We start from the raw sequence: 17,780 nt of genomic DNA, 5'->3' as shown, positions 1-17,780 counted from the left end.
AGTTCTCATGTCATGATAAAATAATAAAAACAAAAAATCAAAAACAAACAGACATATGATGTTTGTGGTGTAAGGAACATATGGACAGCCATGAGTATTTCTGCAAAGCAGATAAACATGTATAACTTCCACACACAACCACACATACCTGCACACATATCCACACCCACCCTCCCACACAACCTAAACACTCATAACTCATCCACCTCACAAACACATAACACGCACATACACCCTCACCACATAGACAGTACAACCAGACACACATACAATAAACATTAAAGGGAAAGAGACATATATCTAATATATCCATTCAAATAAAGTGATCAACTTACAGAGAGAGAGAGAGAGAGAGAGAGAGAGAGAGAGAGAGAGATAAGCCACATTTACTTACAAGGTATATTCTGTAAGTGTTAGATGAATAACAAAAAAAATAAGAAACCTAAATAAACAATTAAAGCCAAATGTGGAGACTTGGGGTTAGCTGTGTACATATAGTAGGGAAAATAAAATTTAGTGTCGGATAAGCTACATTTCCAGGATAGGTTTCCATTTTCTCCAATTAATTTCAAACTTCCTTCTCATGTAGATGTTTTTCCTATAGTTAATAAAGCTTTGAATAATGAAGTGGTCTTTAATAACATTAATAAGTGCATTGAGGCTCAAGGACTTGTGAAGACATCTAGTTTTATATATATAGTGTTTAATAAGAATTAAAATTTCATTATCAACAGAACTTGCTTGAGCAGTTAATAGTCCAAAAAGAAAGGATTCCTTATTTATCAACACAGGAATTAAAAGAATGTCACAAAGAGTTTCAAGTCCCTGTAGCAGTTTCTGAACTTCTTGACATTCCCATAAGCAATGGATAATAGTTTCTCTCTCCATATTACACAAAGAACATAATGGACTAGGATATAAATTTATCTTGAAAAGAAAAGTATTTGTTACTAAAATATGATGTAAAATTCGACTCTGAAACCACTGTAACTTGGAATTTTTTGTGACAGTAAATGGGATTCTAAATATTTTTTGCCATTTCTCAATATCTGACTCATCATTAAACTCTTCATTCCATTTTTTCACTCCAGTAGGTGTTGATGCTGGTGTAATAAGGTAATTATAAAAATCTTTACACCCTTTTTTACTCTTATAGAATATTTCAATGAGAAGAGGTCTGAAAGGTTGGGATGGCCTTTCTATCTGAAAATCATATTTCCTAAGAAAACGCTTAGCTGCTGAGACTAATCATTGGTACTGCAAGAAATTTGTATTAATTTGAAAATTATGCAGAAATTCATGAAATGAGTAAAAGGTCAGATTATTAGAATTTTTAATAAGGTCATTTACTGTATGAACAGATGCCTGAAACCAGTTTGGATAAAAAACAAAGTTATTTCCTACTTGTATATCAGTATTGTACCAAAGTGGAGTTTTTAGGATTGAAACTTGTGTAACTTCCCTCATCGAATTAGAATTATTCAACCTAATCCAGCCTTTAAAAACATCCTTCCAAAATTTATTTTTGCAGTTAGCTCGACACAGAGAAATATATTCCCTACCACAGCTTTGTAACTTTTTTTTATTTATAACCAGATCTAACAGTAAATTCCATTTTCCTGATGAATGGAGTATTCTTCTTGCCCAACCTAGCTTAAGAGCATCTATAAAAGAATGCAAGTCTACCATTTTCAATCCCCCATCTATATAATTTTGAATTACTACATCTTTCTTAATTTTATGAGATTTACCATTCCACAAAAAGTCAAATAATAAGGTGTTAAGTTTAGTAATACATTTTTCAGGTGGGTTAGGTAAGGTAATGAACAGGTAATTAAACTGAGAAATAAGTAGAGACTTAATAATACTAATTCTACCAATTGGAGTCAAGCTCCGCCTACTCCATAAGTTAATAAGAGATTTAAGTTTCACAATTTTTTTATCAAAATTCATTTTGGGGATCTCATTTAAATCAACAGCGAAATCTATTCCTAAGAAAGTAAATTTTTCCATTCCCCATATTAGATTCAGTTCTGGCAAGAAAGTTTCCTGACTATACTTTCTACTACCTATCCAGATAACCTGTGTTTTGTTAGTATTAATATTTAGCCCGGAAATGTTTGCAAAACTGTTAAGTTCATAAATTGATTCTTTAAGGGACCTCTCGGAGCCATCTAGAATTAAGCCTGTGTCATCAGCATATTGAACATTAAGAATATCTACATTTTGAAATTGTATCCCTTTAATATCTCTATTGTTTCTTATTCTTGCCGCTAGGACTTCAACGCAGAGGATAAAAATATATGGAGCAATAGGGTCTCCTTGGCGACAACCACGTTGTATATTTATAGGTGCTGAAATGTTACCACCTTGATTAACTGAAGAAAACACATTATTATGCAAGATTTTTATCCAATTTCTAATATTTAACCCAAAATTAAAAAATTCAAATACCTTGTTTATAAAATCCCAGGAAACAGAATCAAATGCCTTTTCAAAATCTATCATAAGTAACATACCAGGAATATTTAACTCTTCTGCATAGTGCATTACATCATAAACTGTGCGAATGTTTTCCCCAATATAACGCCCTGATAAGAATCCTGTCTGGTCTTCACTGATAAGTTTTTCTAACACTGTTCTTATCCTATGAGAAATAATTCCTGAAGCTATTTTATATGTGATGTTCAAAAGTGAAATTGGTCTCCAGTTTTTTAGAAAATGACGTGGCTTATCTCCCTTTGGAATACATGTAATTATGCCTTGTCTTTGAGTAATTGAAAACTGACCTACCGAAAAGCTATAATTAATTGAACGAACAACAAATTCACCTAAGTCTTTCCAAAAAGATTTAAAAAATTCAGCCGTAAAACCATCAGACCCTGGGCTCTTATTATTTTTCATATTTTTCAAAACCTGGCCAGCTTCTTTTAAAGATATTTTACCTTCTAGACAGTTTGAATCAAAATCACTTAACTTTGGAACATCACAACCTTGAAGATGGACATCTAAGTCAACATTATCTACATCCCTAAATCTATATAAATTTTCATAAAATATTCGCACTTCCTCTAAGATATATATTCCTGTTTTGTAATTATAATGTTATCATCTCTATGAACTTTTGGAATAATTTTAGAGGTAAAATTCCTATTTTCAAGGTTAAAAAAATATGAAGTTGGTTTCTCCCCCTCCTCAATCCACCTTGCTCTAGATCTAATCATACTACCTTTTATCTTCCCTAGACGAATAGACTCCCAACTCTTTTTTCTTATTGTCTAATTCATCCTGGTCTGCATTATTATTAGCTTCTAAAATTTCTATTGTTTTCTTAAGATCTTCTTCTCTAAGATTCTGCTGTTTTTTCCTATAAGATGCATAAGAGATAGATTTTCCTCTAATTTCCATGAGCAAAGTCTCTAAAAATAACTGGTCATTGATAAAAAATTGAATGTCACTATTGGGAATAAGATTAATGGAATTATAATTGTACACAGGTAAACAGTATTGTAACTTAATGCGCTCAATAGTCTGTTTTATTGTATTTAAGTACTCCGGCTCATGTAATAACGAGTTATTTAATTTCCAGTAACCTCTACTTCTTTCAAATTCATTTATTTTTAGCGATATAACTGTGGCTGAGTGGTCTGATCTATAGCTAGGTTCGATACTTGATTTGTTAATACTCGATAAAAGGTTTTCTGAGACTAAAAAAAAATCTAACCTGGCCTGTTTTACTGGATGAATTCTACGCCAAGTAAATCTTCTTCGGTCTGGATGATGTTCTCTATAAATGTCATTCAGATTATAATTTTCAATAATTTCCAATACCTTTTCCCTAGCAGCAGAGTTATTTATATTAATGTAGTTATGATCATAGTCTAACTCTGGGTTCAGAACTAAATTAAAATCTCCACAGATTATTATATTATCATTCCCAAAATTATCAATTGTATCTGATACTAAGTTATAAAAGCCTGGATTATCTCGGTTTGGGCCATAAAGAGAAATAAGTGTTGTCCTTGAGCCTTCAATGTTTATGTCTAGAGCAAGAAAATTACCATTTAAATCCCTCTTTTCCTTGTGTACCTTGCATTCAAAGTTATTATTTAAAAGGATTGCAACACCACGTGAGCTGGATGAAAAGGAACTGAAGTAACTGTCATAACCCCATTCATGTTTAATAAAATTGTCTTGGTCTACAGTGAAATGTGTGTCTTGTAAGCAGAATATGTTATATTTCTTGTCCCTGAGATATGAAAAAACGTCTTTCCTCTTTACCCTATCCCCAAGTCCCTGACAATTAGCCGAAAGCACAGAGATATTACTCATGTTATACTTAAGTTAACATGATATTAGGTGTAAATTTGACTACGTTTGAATAGAGGTCTAGATCTAGTCAAATTTGGATAGTTTTCATTTTGTCGACCCACTCATACATGTACATTTTTTTGTACGTTAAAATTATGTCGACCCATTAACATTAAAATGTTACCAAAACATCAATCAAATATAGTTGTTGGATAAGTAATTTTTGATGAGATCTCAGTTTACTCTTCCAAGATGACCGACACACTTGTACTCTCAGCATCACTATTTTAATATTTTGCCTCTAATTTTGCATATAGACGCCGTTACATGTGCCTCCGTGGCCCAATGGATAAGGCACCGGCCTCCTAAGCCGGGGATTGCGGGTTCGAGTCCCGCCGGAGGTTTACTATTATTGTTTTATCAAGATACTTGTATAGATATAAATACTACGATATTTATGAATTAAGGATCTCCAGCGTATTTTTTCTTTTTTTTTTTAAATACCGTTTCTGCTTGTTTGTCTGAATTTGCACAAAAATCGATCAACGGTCCATGTATATTTACCAAAATAAAATTGCCAAATGACGAGTTCCTGTTTTTTCTCTGCATTTAAATTAAAATGAAATATTTTGAATTGAAAAACATATTACATATATATTACTCATAATATTATGTCGCTTTAGTTTCTGTAAAGAAAATGTTGCTTTGCTGCTGCTCACAAAATGATAAGAAAGAAAGGAAGGAAGGAAGAAAGAAAAAACGTAATTAATCAGCCTTGCGATTTCCTCAGATAAATGTGTCTACGGGCAAAGGAATGGCCAATCAAAACATCAGGATATATTTTGCATTGAATATATACTGAGTATGTCAAACAATTCGACAAATTAAAAAATGTACTTTGGACATGTGTCATCATTTTTATCACTGTTAATTTTGAATATATACTTAAGAAATCGCTGAGGGTTCAAGTTACATACATGCACTGTAAATTCTACTGATGTTTTTACATGAACGTAGAGGCTTAGGGAAAAACACATTAAGATAATTTACATTCATCTTTTTTTTTTTGTGTATTTGTGTGCATTTTTTTTCGGTGCGATTTGTGCATTTTTTTTATAATTTTAAAATCTAATTACCGTGTATTTAATTACATTTCAGACTACATATTGTTATGATCCCACCGCTGATCACCCATTTTTATGAATCTCGACCCCACTGCGGGTACCAGTGTAACCTTTTATTGTTGTTTTCAGTGTTTTAAATTCCACTACTTCGCAAACCACTGCCACCAATTCAAAATTATCTGTGCAACACAATTATGTAAGACTATATTTACATTTTATCTTCAACATCATACCTCAAGTAATTTCCGCGCATGCGCACTCAAAACCAGCCACTTTTCTCACCTATGACTTACTGTACCTGTTCTTAGATAACATTTAAAGCTACATGCACTTCTCACCTTATAAAATAAAGCATTTACCACAAACTACTCAAAATGACGATTCTATCCTGTCTCAGGCCTAACTTCTCTACATTCTGTTCCTCCTCACCCCACCCTCTACTCTTTAAAAACCTAAATGCTCAAAACACTTTCATCTCTTATGTTTGATCGTTCTCTCAAACTGCCCACTTCAGCAAAATCTTCCTAGACTAAAACGAGGCTGCTGATAAGGATAACTTTAAACTGACCTTTCTGCATAAGACCTGCTAATATAACTAGAGACATATATACATATATATGTCTCTGATATAACCGAGACGTCAGCTCATCCGGCCTCCCCACTAGAATCCACACCGTCACTCTAATCTATAACCCCCAACAAATATAATTACATATGGCTACTCACTGCTACCTGAACAAAACTTCAACACTGCCCACGAGGCAAGGCTAATAAAATACACAACAAATGGTATACATAATAAACGGTTAAATGACCGGTATCATGACAGCTTATCACCGATAGTATCTTAGTACATTGCATTACGCTGTCTGTAGCATCATCAGTCAAGTCTATGCCCTTTTCTCTCTCTCATGTGACTTGAACAGAAACTTGTTTAATGTTCATTAAGTCACCTTTTTTTCTTTTGAACATCTTATTCATTTTTGTTTCACAGTTCCACATGACAATTTTACATTTTTAACAAGATATAACTTCCATATTTAAGACATATTACCTCAATCAATGGATTGTACATATGAGTATAGCATGGTATTACATGTGTAACAGGAGAGGAGAAAATGTAGCGGCCAGATCGGGGTTCGAACCCGGGACCTCCGAACACTAGCCGGATGCTCTACCAATTGAGCTACCTGGTCACCGATGATCGACCCAGTCCAGTCCCGCTACACACCTCCCTCCTTTTTTCCAAGTCTTTGCCCTCAAAGACACACGAGACCCTTATACCACCACCATGGGTATTTTAGTTGGGCGCCAATTTTGTAACAGGAGAGGAGAAAATGTAGCGGCCAGACCGGGGTTCGAACCCGGGACCTCCGAACACTAGCCGGATGCTCTACCAATTGAGCTACCTGGTCACCGATGATCGACCAAGTCCAGTCCCGCTACATATGTATTATCATGCGTTAGTCTTGTTCTGTGTTCTAGTAACAACACTAATCTATAGGACACAATATTAGGTATGGCCCAATTGTCCTCAATTCTCAGTGTCTAAGACATTGTCACATGGAGATTAATATTTTGTTTTATCCTGCAACTGCCACCGCATTGTCGGAATACACCCACCATATATATTTTTGCTGTATATATTTTAAGACACTGACCATGTATTCTATTTATCCTGCAACATGGTAATGGTAACGTCGCTTATAATTGGCTGATACCGCGGCGTAATAATTTCTTAAAGAAAGGAGTGCGTCAACAATATTAAATTCCACAGGGAATAGTTTATTTGAATGTATTTTTTATGTTATTAAGCTATAACACATACCAACGGAGTGTAGTTTCATCATATACCCTTCACGTTATGTTTAGAGTACTAGAGTACTTGTTGACTTGAGGAACATGTCCGGCCGGAGCCTTGTGTCGACGATGCACGGGAATACCAACCTCCCGTCAAGGTCTACCTGCAGCTCCCAGTCCTGTCCTCTGTCCAGCAGTGATGTTCTAGCTGCTTTTCTTTCCCTCGACTGTCTCACTTTGCTTTACAAACACCTTTCCTTTTCCTGTTGTTGCCCTTGGGCGCTATTTCCTTCTTTCTTCCTCCACCACTCCTGCCAATTCACGCAAGACCTTGTCATGACGCCATCTGTAACGCCCCTGTGTGAGTGCTACCTGACATCCTGACAGTATGTGAGACATTGTCCCTCGCTTTCCGCACAGCTGGCAACTAGGGTCCTCTGTCATTCTCCACTGGTGAAGATTTGATGGGGACGGCAATGTGTCGTAAACTGACCGCAGCAGAAAAGCTATCCTGTATTGGTCCTTCCTCCACAACTCCGACCATGACAGTTTCCGCTCGGGTAGTTCCCACTTCAGCCACATCCCTTGTTTGCCCAGCTCCACTGCTTTCGCTCTCCGTTTGTCTTCCTCTACCCGTCTAACTTCAGTCTGTACCATTCCACGTCTCTCCGTTGCTGTTGCATTCTTCCACTGTTGAAAGTGCACCATTCCTAACCCTTGCCTTCCCGTGCAGATGTTAATTCCCACCACGTCACGTAGTTGCAGCATACTCTCGGCTTGGTCCACTGATGTTGATGCTGACCACTTCCTTCCTGTTCTTGTCTGGATGCCTGCTCCACTGACTCTGGAATCTGACGAATCCCTCAACGTCATAACCAACCGGCATTTTGCCACCTTGAACTCCTCCACTACTGATGAAATCGGGAGTTGGAGTTTTGGTGATCTGCCGTACAGTCCAACAGAAGTGAAGCCTGGTGGGACTCCCATCCATCTCCTCAAGTAACTCACTGATCTCTCCAATCCCTCGACACTCGTGACGGGAACCTCGTAAATCAGCAACAGCCACATCAGTCTTGGCATGACCCCCACAGGTACTTGGGGGGTAAGAAATTACATTTGTATATATATACTATATAGCCTCGTATTACTATATAAAATACGAGGCTATATAGTATATATATACAAATGTAATTTCTTACCCCAAGTACCTGTGCTTCATCCATGATTTTGCTTGGGACAATGTGTTCTTAACTGATGTGTTGTCTATGGTGGCATATTTCTGCCATCGTGTTAGTTTAGGTCGCGTTACGGTAACGCGACTTGTCGAGATAGCTAAGTCGACATGTCGAGTTATAACACGACTTGCCGAGATAGCTAAGTCGACAAGTCGACTTATAACACGACTTGCCGAGATAACTATGCCGACAAGTCGAGTTAGCTTATCACGACCGGTTAAGTAAAATATCATGGATCTCGACCAAAATTACGTTGTTGCCCATATATGCCGTCTAGTTATTTTGCCGAGATAAGATATTAATAGACTCTCGTGCGCGCGCTGTCTCGGAACGTTTCAGGACTTATCGTACAGTACTTCTACTTCTACTTCAATCGGAACCCCTCGTCATTTTCTCTGAAACTAGCCTACGTTCGCAATCGGAACCCCTCGTCATTTTCTCCTACGTTCGCAGACGGAGGCGAGGTGTTCCGATTGCTACGTTCGCAGACGGAGGCGAGGTGTTCCGATTGACTTCTACTTCTACTTCTACCGATTGTTGACCTCCTTCAACATTATGAAGATGCTGTCAATGATCTGCGCTATGCTTAAAGGGAAAAATAAGAAGTAGCACTAAATTATCAGGTTAAAACTATGTACATTGAGGACGAAATTAATATTTGTAGGAAGAGAGCTGGGATTTGAAGGCAGTAATAGTGTTTGCAGAGATGAGATCAGGAGGGAGTTTGTTCCATTCGGATATGGTGTTTGGAAAGAAAGATTCTTTACGACAGGTGGTGCGGCAGTGCGGGACTTGATAGGAAAAGGAGTGTGATAGTCGAGTTTGACGGTTTTGAGTGGTGAGATGATTGTCTTTGTTGATGGCAACAAGGCTGTGTGTGATTTTATACAGCATAGTGAGTCTGGCATCCCTACGCCTGTCTGAAAGACTACGCCAGCCTAGTCTTTGGAGCATATCGCCAACACTGGATGTGTTGTGATACCTGTGTGTCACAAAGCGGGCGGCTCGTCGTTGGACCATTTCTAGTTTGTCAATGTCGTTTTTTAGATGTGGGTCCCAAATTGTACAAGCATATTCTACTGAAGGCCGAACTAATGATTTATATGCTTGCTGTTTCACAGAAATGGAATTGATGTTTAAGTTTCGTTTTAGAAAACCTAGTGTTTTGTTGGCTTTATTGCAGATGTTTTGTATGTGGGGGCCCCAATTAAGATTTTGTTGGATGGTAACTCCCAAGTACTTAGCTTTATCCACATGTTCTAGACAATGGCCATGGAGATAGTACTCATGTTGCACTGGGTTTCTACGTTGGGTAACGGAGAGGACATTACATTTTTTAGGATGGAATGCCATTTTCCACTTAGATTCCCAGGCTGCCAGTTTGTCTAGGTCAGACTGCAATGTTTGTGCATCCCTGTCTGAGGAGACAGTGATATAAACAATAGTGTCGTCAGCGAAAAGTCTGATAGAGGAGGATAAACCTTGGGGCATGTCGTTTATATAAAATAGAAACAGACTTGGTCCAAGGACCGACCCCTGGGGTACCCCTGACTCTATTGGTACAAGTGAAGAATGTTCGCCTTCGAGGACTACTGACTGGCGTCTGTTTTCTAGAAAATTTCCAATCCAGCGGTGTGTATTACCCACAATACCATACTGTTTCAATTTGTGAGATAGGAGCTTGTGGCTGACTTTGTCGAATGCTTTCGAGAAATCAAGGATGAGGGCGTCGGTACATTTATTTTTGTCAATATTTTTTGTAATGTCTTCCACAAACTCTAGGAGTTGGGTTTCACAAGATCGAAATTGCCGAAAACCATGTTGGAAAGGGTATAAGATATTATGTTGGTCTGCATGAGACATTATGCTGCTGACAATAATGTGCTCAAGGAGTTTGCTGCAAATACATGTTAGAGAAATAGGTCTATAATTTTCTGCATCATACTTTGAACCTTTTTTATATATAGGAGAAACATGTGCTGTACGCCAGTCAAGAGGGACTACGCCAGTATTTAGAGACTGTTGGAAAATGTGTGCCAGTATTGGAGCTATTTCTGTTGCAAGTTCTTTCAAAAATTTTGGTTTGATACCGTCTGGGCCTGGGGCCTTTGCGGGTTTAAGGTTTAGGAGGAGTTTCTTTACACCCTCTACAGTGATGGTGATGTCTTCAATGGGTGGAAATGTTGGAAGGCCCAGGTTATATTTTTGTGTGAGCTGTGCATCTGAGAAGTGTTCTGATGGTGTAAACACAGACTGAAATTGTTTATTTAAGATGTCTGCCTTTGTTGAGGGATCAGTTATTAGTTTCCCATCACTTTTTAAAGAGGGGACACCTGAATAGTTTGCTTTTTTGTGTTTAATGTATGTCCAGAAGCGTTTCATTGGTGAGTAGTCGTTTTCGCCAGAAGAAGAAATAGGGGGGGAGACAACATCTTCAATATATTTCCAATATGACTGCCTAATGAGTTTTTGTGTGTTGCTCTTTAGTAATTTGTATTTGTCTCTATCTTCTGTGCGTCCTGATTTTTTCATTTTTTTGTAAAGTCTAAATTTGGTGCTGATCAGGCGCTTAATTTTGGGTGTTATCCATGGGTTTCCATCTTTGCTTTTGGCGTTTCGACTTTGATAAACTGCAGCTGACAGACGATAATTAAACAGAGTGTAAACTGACAGAGAGTGGAGCGGCCTTGTCGTCCTACGTGCATGTAAGTACAAATTCACCGTAGATATATAAATATTCAAACGACAGGACAAATTTATGATTAATTGGCTTATTATAATTAGTCAGTCAGGATTTTACCTGTAAGTTGTTGTAATCGTTTTGATTCTATGCAGATTCCTATCTGTTTTTCCTCTCAATTTGTAGCATTATTTGAAATAATATATTGCCTATTGAATTACACCTACAGTGTGTGTATGTACAGCACAGGTGTTCGGCAGGTTCTAATAAGATATTATGAAAAACAATTAGGACTATTGCACACCCTATGCGCTAGAACGAATAGACTATACGTATCCATCAGCAATCGTCCGTCCGTCGTCAGAGCTACGTTATCGCAGCTAAGCTACCTGTCAACAATAATGTAATATCTGAAATTCCAAATTGAAAATACAAAAACATATTTATAATATGCTTATAAAAAGACTATAGACCGGAATTTTAACCATAAAACGTTAACTAAACAACAACAACAAAATCACCAAAAAAAATCCACTAAAATACATTGTACTGTAGTTAGACAGATACAGATGTACATGTATACGACTAATACGTATATTCATACCCTCCCTACACTATGCTCCTGGAGAGTATGAATTCCATCCCATTGACGATAGTGTAGCCAGCCCCGATGTGATCCACATCGGGCAGGTTATATTTAATTTTAATGTCTAAAATTTCGCATTTCTCAAGTAAAATCCACATGTAAATGAATTGTTCTGGTACCGGTGAATACAATCAATATCCTATTCACAAACCTGGTAACTGTAATATTCCTTTGACGAAAAGTGTTAATATCCAAGATAAAAACAACACACAGTAAAATCTATTCAAATATACCGCCATGTTTGATTTCAATATTCCTTATAAGGAAACAAGATTTTCCGCAAGATGTCACAAAGAAAAAAGTTTTGAAGTTGATAAAATTCAGAAAAATAGTGCAAAACATTCGGAAACTGAATTATTAGACAATATCAGTTATAATTAATCATAAAACTTTCAAAAATTGAGTAATCAAGTCGGTGACAACATATTTCCTAATTTTTCCATCGTAGTAAAAGATTTGTAGGTCATACCATATAAGGCAAGATGCAAATTATATGTATACTGAAACCTGATCTTTTTCCTTTGAGAACAGAGTGACCAGCTGTGAGATGGCATTCAAGGCTTTCAAAGTGTGGACAAAAGATAAGGAAAGGGGGAAATTAATTTCCGCGGATAGGCTTGAAGAAATGTTGGTAAAAAGTAAGTTGGTGTATCTAATTTATTTTTCATGTATAAAAATAGGTGACTAGTACCTTCGATCATTCCTATAAATTTTATAATATTTACTCCATTGTGTGATTAACAGTTTAAACAGGCTCAATAGTTTTTGCTGACCAGTTATATATAAAGTCCCAATTCTTCAGATTGAGTCTTTGGGATATAGTGATTAAACATTGAAATATTTAAGTTCTCAAAATTTTTAGGAGTTATGAAATGCAGGACTTGTAGCAGTCCTTGAAAGCATTAAAAATGTTGAAATAACTGCAATTGGCATTTCTTATCACTAATTCATTCCAATGCAGTTCATATAGAATGTCAGACTTCTAATGTTGTGTAATTGTAGTTAGGACAACATTTGAACTGGAGTCCGGAACTAGTAGCTTTGTGAATGGTCTGATCATAAATGATTTTCTTTCCACTTTTTTATAGGTATTTCCAAAAAAGGTCCATGGGAAACGTTTACTCACTGCTTGGGGGACTTCAAGCAAAATGTTATCTCTTCGACAATGTTTTGCTTGTCGGATTATGTGAAATTACACTGCTTGACTACAAAGCCGAGAGTATACCTTATGTCAAAACCAAAGGTAATTGTAGGACTATTATGACAAAATGTCCATGGGTTGATAAGTGAAAGTGGCCATGCAAAAAAGAAGACATTTTCAGTGTCAAAAATAATATATGGCTGTCCCAAACAGGACATATTTAGTCATGACGCTGTTCATCTACAAGTAGGTCAAAGTTCAAGGTCAGAGAACAGATCTTGTAATTTCTTACCAGTAAATATTTTGCTATGACTAAAAATGATAGTTGCTTAGAATCAAGTATGAATTCTTTATGACTAATGATCAAGGACACTAGGTCAAAAGTTTAGATCACTAAAGGTCAAATGCTGCAATTGCCTATTGCAAAAAAAACAAAAAAAAAACAAACTTGCAATTATTGTAAGAATGTATAATATGTATACAGTAATGTGGTCATTTGCCTCTTGTTGACAAAGAGTATCATCAAGAAGTACTTTAAATGCTGCCATCAGCAATTATGGATTCTCACGGCTTTAAGTATTTTTGTTATACTGCAAATGTTACAATCAGCTAGTAATGGACATCGAGGTATTTGGTGTTGATCTATTTTTCACTCACCTGGCCCTAAATAATTATTTAATAATAATAAATATTCTGACCATATTTTGAGGTGTTTTAACCTGTGATTATTTAATGTTTATGGTATATATTCCAGGCCACAGTAAGTGTCTTTGATATACAGTGAAACCTCATTAACTCGAAGTCGCTGGTGACCGTGATACAACTTCAAGTTATCCGAGTATTCGAGTTAAGCGTTGCTGAATTTATAGAATTAAGTTAGTTCGGGACTAAAAAACACTTTGAATTATGCAGGGTTCTTCGAGATAAGTGAGTTCGAGTTAACGAAGTTCGACTGTATTTTAGTGTGTCTAAACTAAATTTCATCAAATATACTAATATTTATATTTTAGGCCAAATTAAACACCTTAGCTCATTAAAGGTGAGGCAGCTATAAAATGACATTTTGTACCAAAAATTATTTATTTCTGCTGAAAGTCCAGCCATTGTTCAATTACTTCAAATAGTAATAGCTTTCTTAAAGAATATGGCATGGCAATAAAATTGTATTAAGGAAGTACAAAATATGGAAAAAACGCTGGGAGATAAACTTTGGGGTTGAAAATACAGGATTTTTTGTCTTCCACCGAGAGTAACATGGTAGGTAGGTATGTGTTTGAGTGACTGAATATTTACATACAAATCACCCGGGCCTTTTCCAAGCATTGATGAAAGAGAGGGCTTCTCTGTACATAAGCATTTGTCACTTGACAAGGTGTGCACATTGAACCTGACATCGAAAGGCCAAAAAACTAGAAAGTGATTCATTTGTTAACTACAAAACTAGGACATATGGGATACATGTATTTAAAGTCTTGTGTTTCTTCTAGGAGGATACAGATGATGACTGGGACTTACCAGATCTGGACCTGGATATGTCCAGTCCGGAAAGTGTTAGCTTACTCCAGGAGAGATTGTAGCTGTCGACGTCCCTGAAGCTGCTGAGATGTTAGACGTCACTGTTGATAATGATCATTCCTATCAGACTTCAAACACTTCTCCAGTGGTAAGTTTATGTAAACTGATACTGCTATCTTTAGCCCACCATCATCAGATGGGTGGCTATCCAAATCGCCCTGCGTCCGTCGTCCGTCCCTCCATCCGTAAACAATTTTTGTTATCGCTATTTCTCAGGAAGTACATGAGTGATCTTTCTCAAATTACATCTGTAGTTACACCTTGGTCCCTAGTTGTGCATGGTCCAATTTGGGACCAATCGGAATTTAACATGGCCGACACGTAGCCATCTTGGATTTTGACAATTGAAGTTTGTTATCACTATTTCTCAGAAAGTACTTGAGGGATCTTTCTCTTTCATCTGTAGGTTCCTCCTGTATTTTAACAATTGAATTATTGTTAGCCTATTCTGAAAGAAGAGAAAAGATCAGTCTGTCATTCGACTGATATAGATCATTCGATGGTGGGCGTCAAGATCCCTCTGGGATCTCTTGTATTTGACTGCTGTCACCTTGCATGGCTGCTTAGACACAATGCTCTTGCAACCAAGATTTGACCGAGTTACAACTGGGAAAAGGTGAAGTCGCAACCAAATGAGGGCCTTACAATAGCATGATAGAAAAAAATGGATATCACAAGAAAAGCAAACAACATAAAAAGACTGACACAATGACACAGAAAAATCCTTTTTTGTGGCAAAGCGATCTGTTTTGAACAGTGATATGATGATGACTAAGTGCTTGTAGGAGAAATCACAGTCCAGTTGTACAATTGTTAAAATCACACGATTTGGTGGGCCCGCGGCCTAAATTCCAAATATTGCCATTCAAATGATTTTATTTACCCATTATGTTTTACTTCCAAATATTTTGTCTTGGTAGTTTTAATACTACATATTGAAGCAATTTTGTTTTACTGCAAAACTGTCATTGTGTGTAAACAAAGATATAGATGTTTGTACACATACTTAGTAATCATAGTGTTCTTTTATTTTGTAGACAGTGAATTTGCCAAAGATACCTGCCTGTCAGATCTGTACAGATAGGTATTCTGATTCCTTCCTTGAATGTGGCCATATTCTATGCTACGTCTGCACAGTTGAACTAGAAGAAAGAGGAAAACAGTGTCACATTTGCAGGAAGTCATTCACAAGAATTTCAAAGTTATTCTACTAAAAGGAGCCCACCATCATCACATCTAATCATCTTGTTTGGTAAAATATCTTAGTTTATCCATAAACTTCTGTCTGTATTCAAGCAACTGTTAATATCACCATTTCTTTAAAAAAAATGCTTGAGAGATATTTCTCCAACATCACTTATATGTTCCTTTTGGTTCCTACAGATGTGCAGCTTTCAATTTGGTCTGGAACAAACAATGTTGACTGGCAGCCACTAGCCTTCTTGGATTTGTTCAGTCAAGTACCAATGGATTCTTTTTTTATTATCTTGCATTTAGTTCTATATGATTTTATCTTTTAGCTTGTTGTGTATAATGCAGTTTGAGACTGATCACAGAACAATTTGGCCATCAGATTTTGGGTTTAGAAAAGAATATATCATTATTTCTATACCTCGAAAAGTAAATATATGTTCAATAGTTGGGCTTAAAATCTATATATATATCTTTTTTGGGAGGGATTCCCTAATTTCATTCACAAATAAGAGAAAAACAGAAATGAAGAAATTTGTTGTAAAAGATCAAAGACCATTATTAGGAGAGGGCCACCAATCTAAATCTGAGGTCTCTATCATCTTGATTTAAGCTAAGTGTGCCAAAAATTGAGAAACAGGATATTTTTTTAAGTACACATGTATATATATGTTTCCAGTTTAACTTGAGTATGAAGCATTGGTACATTGTACATGTACTGCCGTCCAGTTGTTAGATTTCTCTTAAATGAGACATAAATCTTGTCAATCTTAGTGTTAAACATAAAGGTCATTAAGACTAATCAGTATTGAGTAAATTTAAGACTTAGGTTTTGTTAACAAGAGGAACATGACACAATACATATATGAACCGTAATTACATGTAGAATATGATGTGACTGGATTATATTAATTCACCAATACTGTATATGTGCCGAATACATGTTTTTATGCAGGAATTTGAAGTTATACATATGTAATTTTAAAACTCCATATTCAATATAAAATTGGAGCACTTTTTAGCTCAAATGCTCAAATTAGCTGACCCCCTGGGGGCCTGAGGGTGGGGCCAAAATGTGTCAATTTGACTATAATGATCGCTATAACAACTTCATGGATATGGCCCATATTTACCTTCAAGTGTATTGAATGCCTTACTCACAGTATTTCACAGAAGTACAATTGTGGCAGATCTGAAACTTTGCCATAGCTATTGAAATATCCAGGTGAGTGATACAGGCCCTGTGGGCGTCTTATTCGACATAAACTACAAAAGAAGTCATTAGCTCATATTTTTACACTATCATGTCCCCCATTTGAGTAAAGGGAAATAGTGTTTTAGTATGGGTTCTTATAATATTTTCTTGTCCAGGCAGTGATTTCTAAACTGTTGGGTCATATTCGACCTTAACAAGTAGCAACGTTTTTAGGTACATGCATATATGTCCCGTCATTACTGAAAGCAATATCCAATAAGTCTGTTACCAGTATAAAATTTAATTCCTCAGAGAGGTTGCTGTAAAAATAACAGTACATGTACAATGTATAATGTACATTATATGGTAAAATCACACCAGAATTTGCTTTCTTTTTTATAATTTAGTTGAATAAATGTTTTTACATGAAAGTTTATGCTTTTATATGCTTTTATATGCATGCAGTCTTGTTCAATATACATGTGTTCATACATCCATTCATCTGTATCTCATTTTTGTTATTGTGTTCTCGCTTTTACCTTTCTTTTCAATTATTTTTTTCCATTGAGAAATGCTAAGTACCATCTTATTTTAGCTAATTATTATTTTAATTATTATCAATTCATGCCATGATTACTTTACTCTGTTAGCTGTAAAATGTTTTTCATAGTTGAAGAATAGTGTTCCATCAAAAGTACAGAAGCCTAATTGTATTTTTACATTTACTACATTACAATATATATATAGATTTTAGGTTATTGTGACCTATTGCAATGGCCTTTTGTCTGTTGTCATACGTCGTGTGTCGTCCTTTGTCCATTAACTTTACCTTGTGAACATGATGACTTGAGACTTGTATCATAAAAATATCAGACATGTTTT

At 36.1% G+C, this 17,780-nt stretch overlaps 1 protein-coding gene and 1 non-coding gene across 2 annotated transcripts; both read left to right on the top strand.

Annotated features, from left to right (window-relative positions):
- The first annotated feature begins 4,642 nt into the window (after positions 1-4,642).
- On the top strand, positions 4,643-4,715 carry Trnar-ccu. The gene has a single exon. It is a non-coding gene; the product is annotated as a tRNA-Arg (tRNA).
- A 6,346-nt stretch (positions 4,716-11,061) lies between these two features.
- On the top strand, positions 11,062-14,543 carry LOC117343832. The gene is made up of 4 exons (XM_033906354.1): positions 11,062-11,175; positions 12,328-12,434; positions 12,885-13,039; positions 14,425-14,543. The coding sequence occupies exons 2-4, from the start codon at positions 12,344-12,346 to the stop codon at positions 14,512-14,514; spliced, it is 336 nt and encodes a 111-aa protein (XP_033762245.1). The 5' UTR covers positions 11,062-11,175; positions 12,328-12,343; the 3' UTR covers positions 14,515-14,543.
- Positions 14,544-17,780: the final 3,237 nt, after the last annotated feature.

This window comes from Pecten maximus, chromosome 15, assembly GCF_902652985.1.
Source record: "Pecten maximus chromosome 15, xPecMax1.1, whole genome shotgun sequence".
Classification (NCBI taxonomy): Eukaryota; Metazoa; Mollusca; class Bivalvia; order Pectinida; family Pectinidae; genus Pecten; species Pecten maximus.
This window is presented reverse-complemented; position numbering and strand designations above follow the sequence as displayed.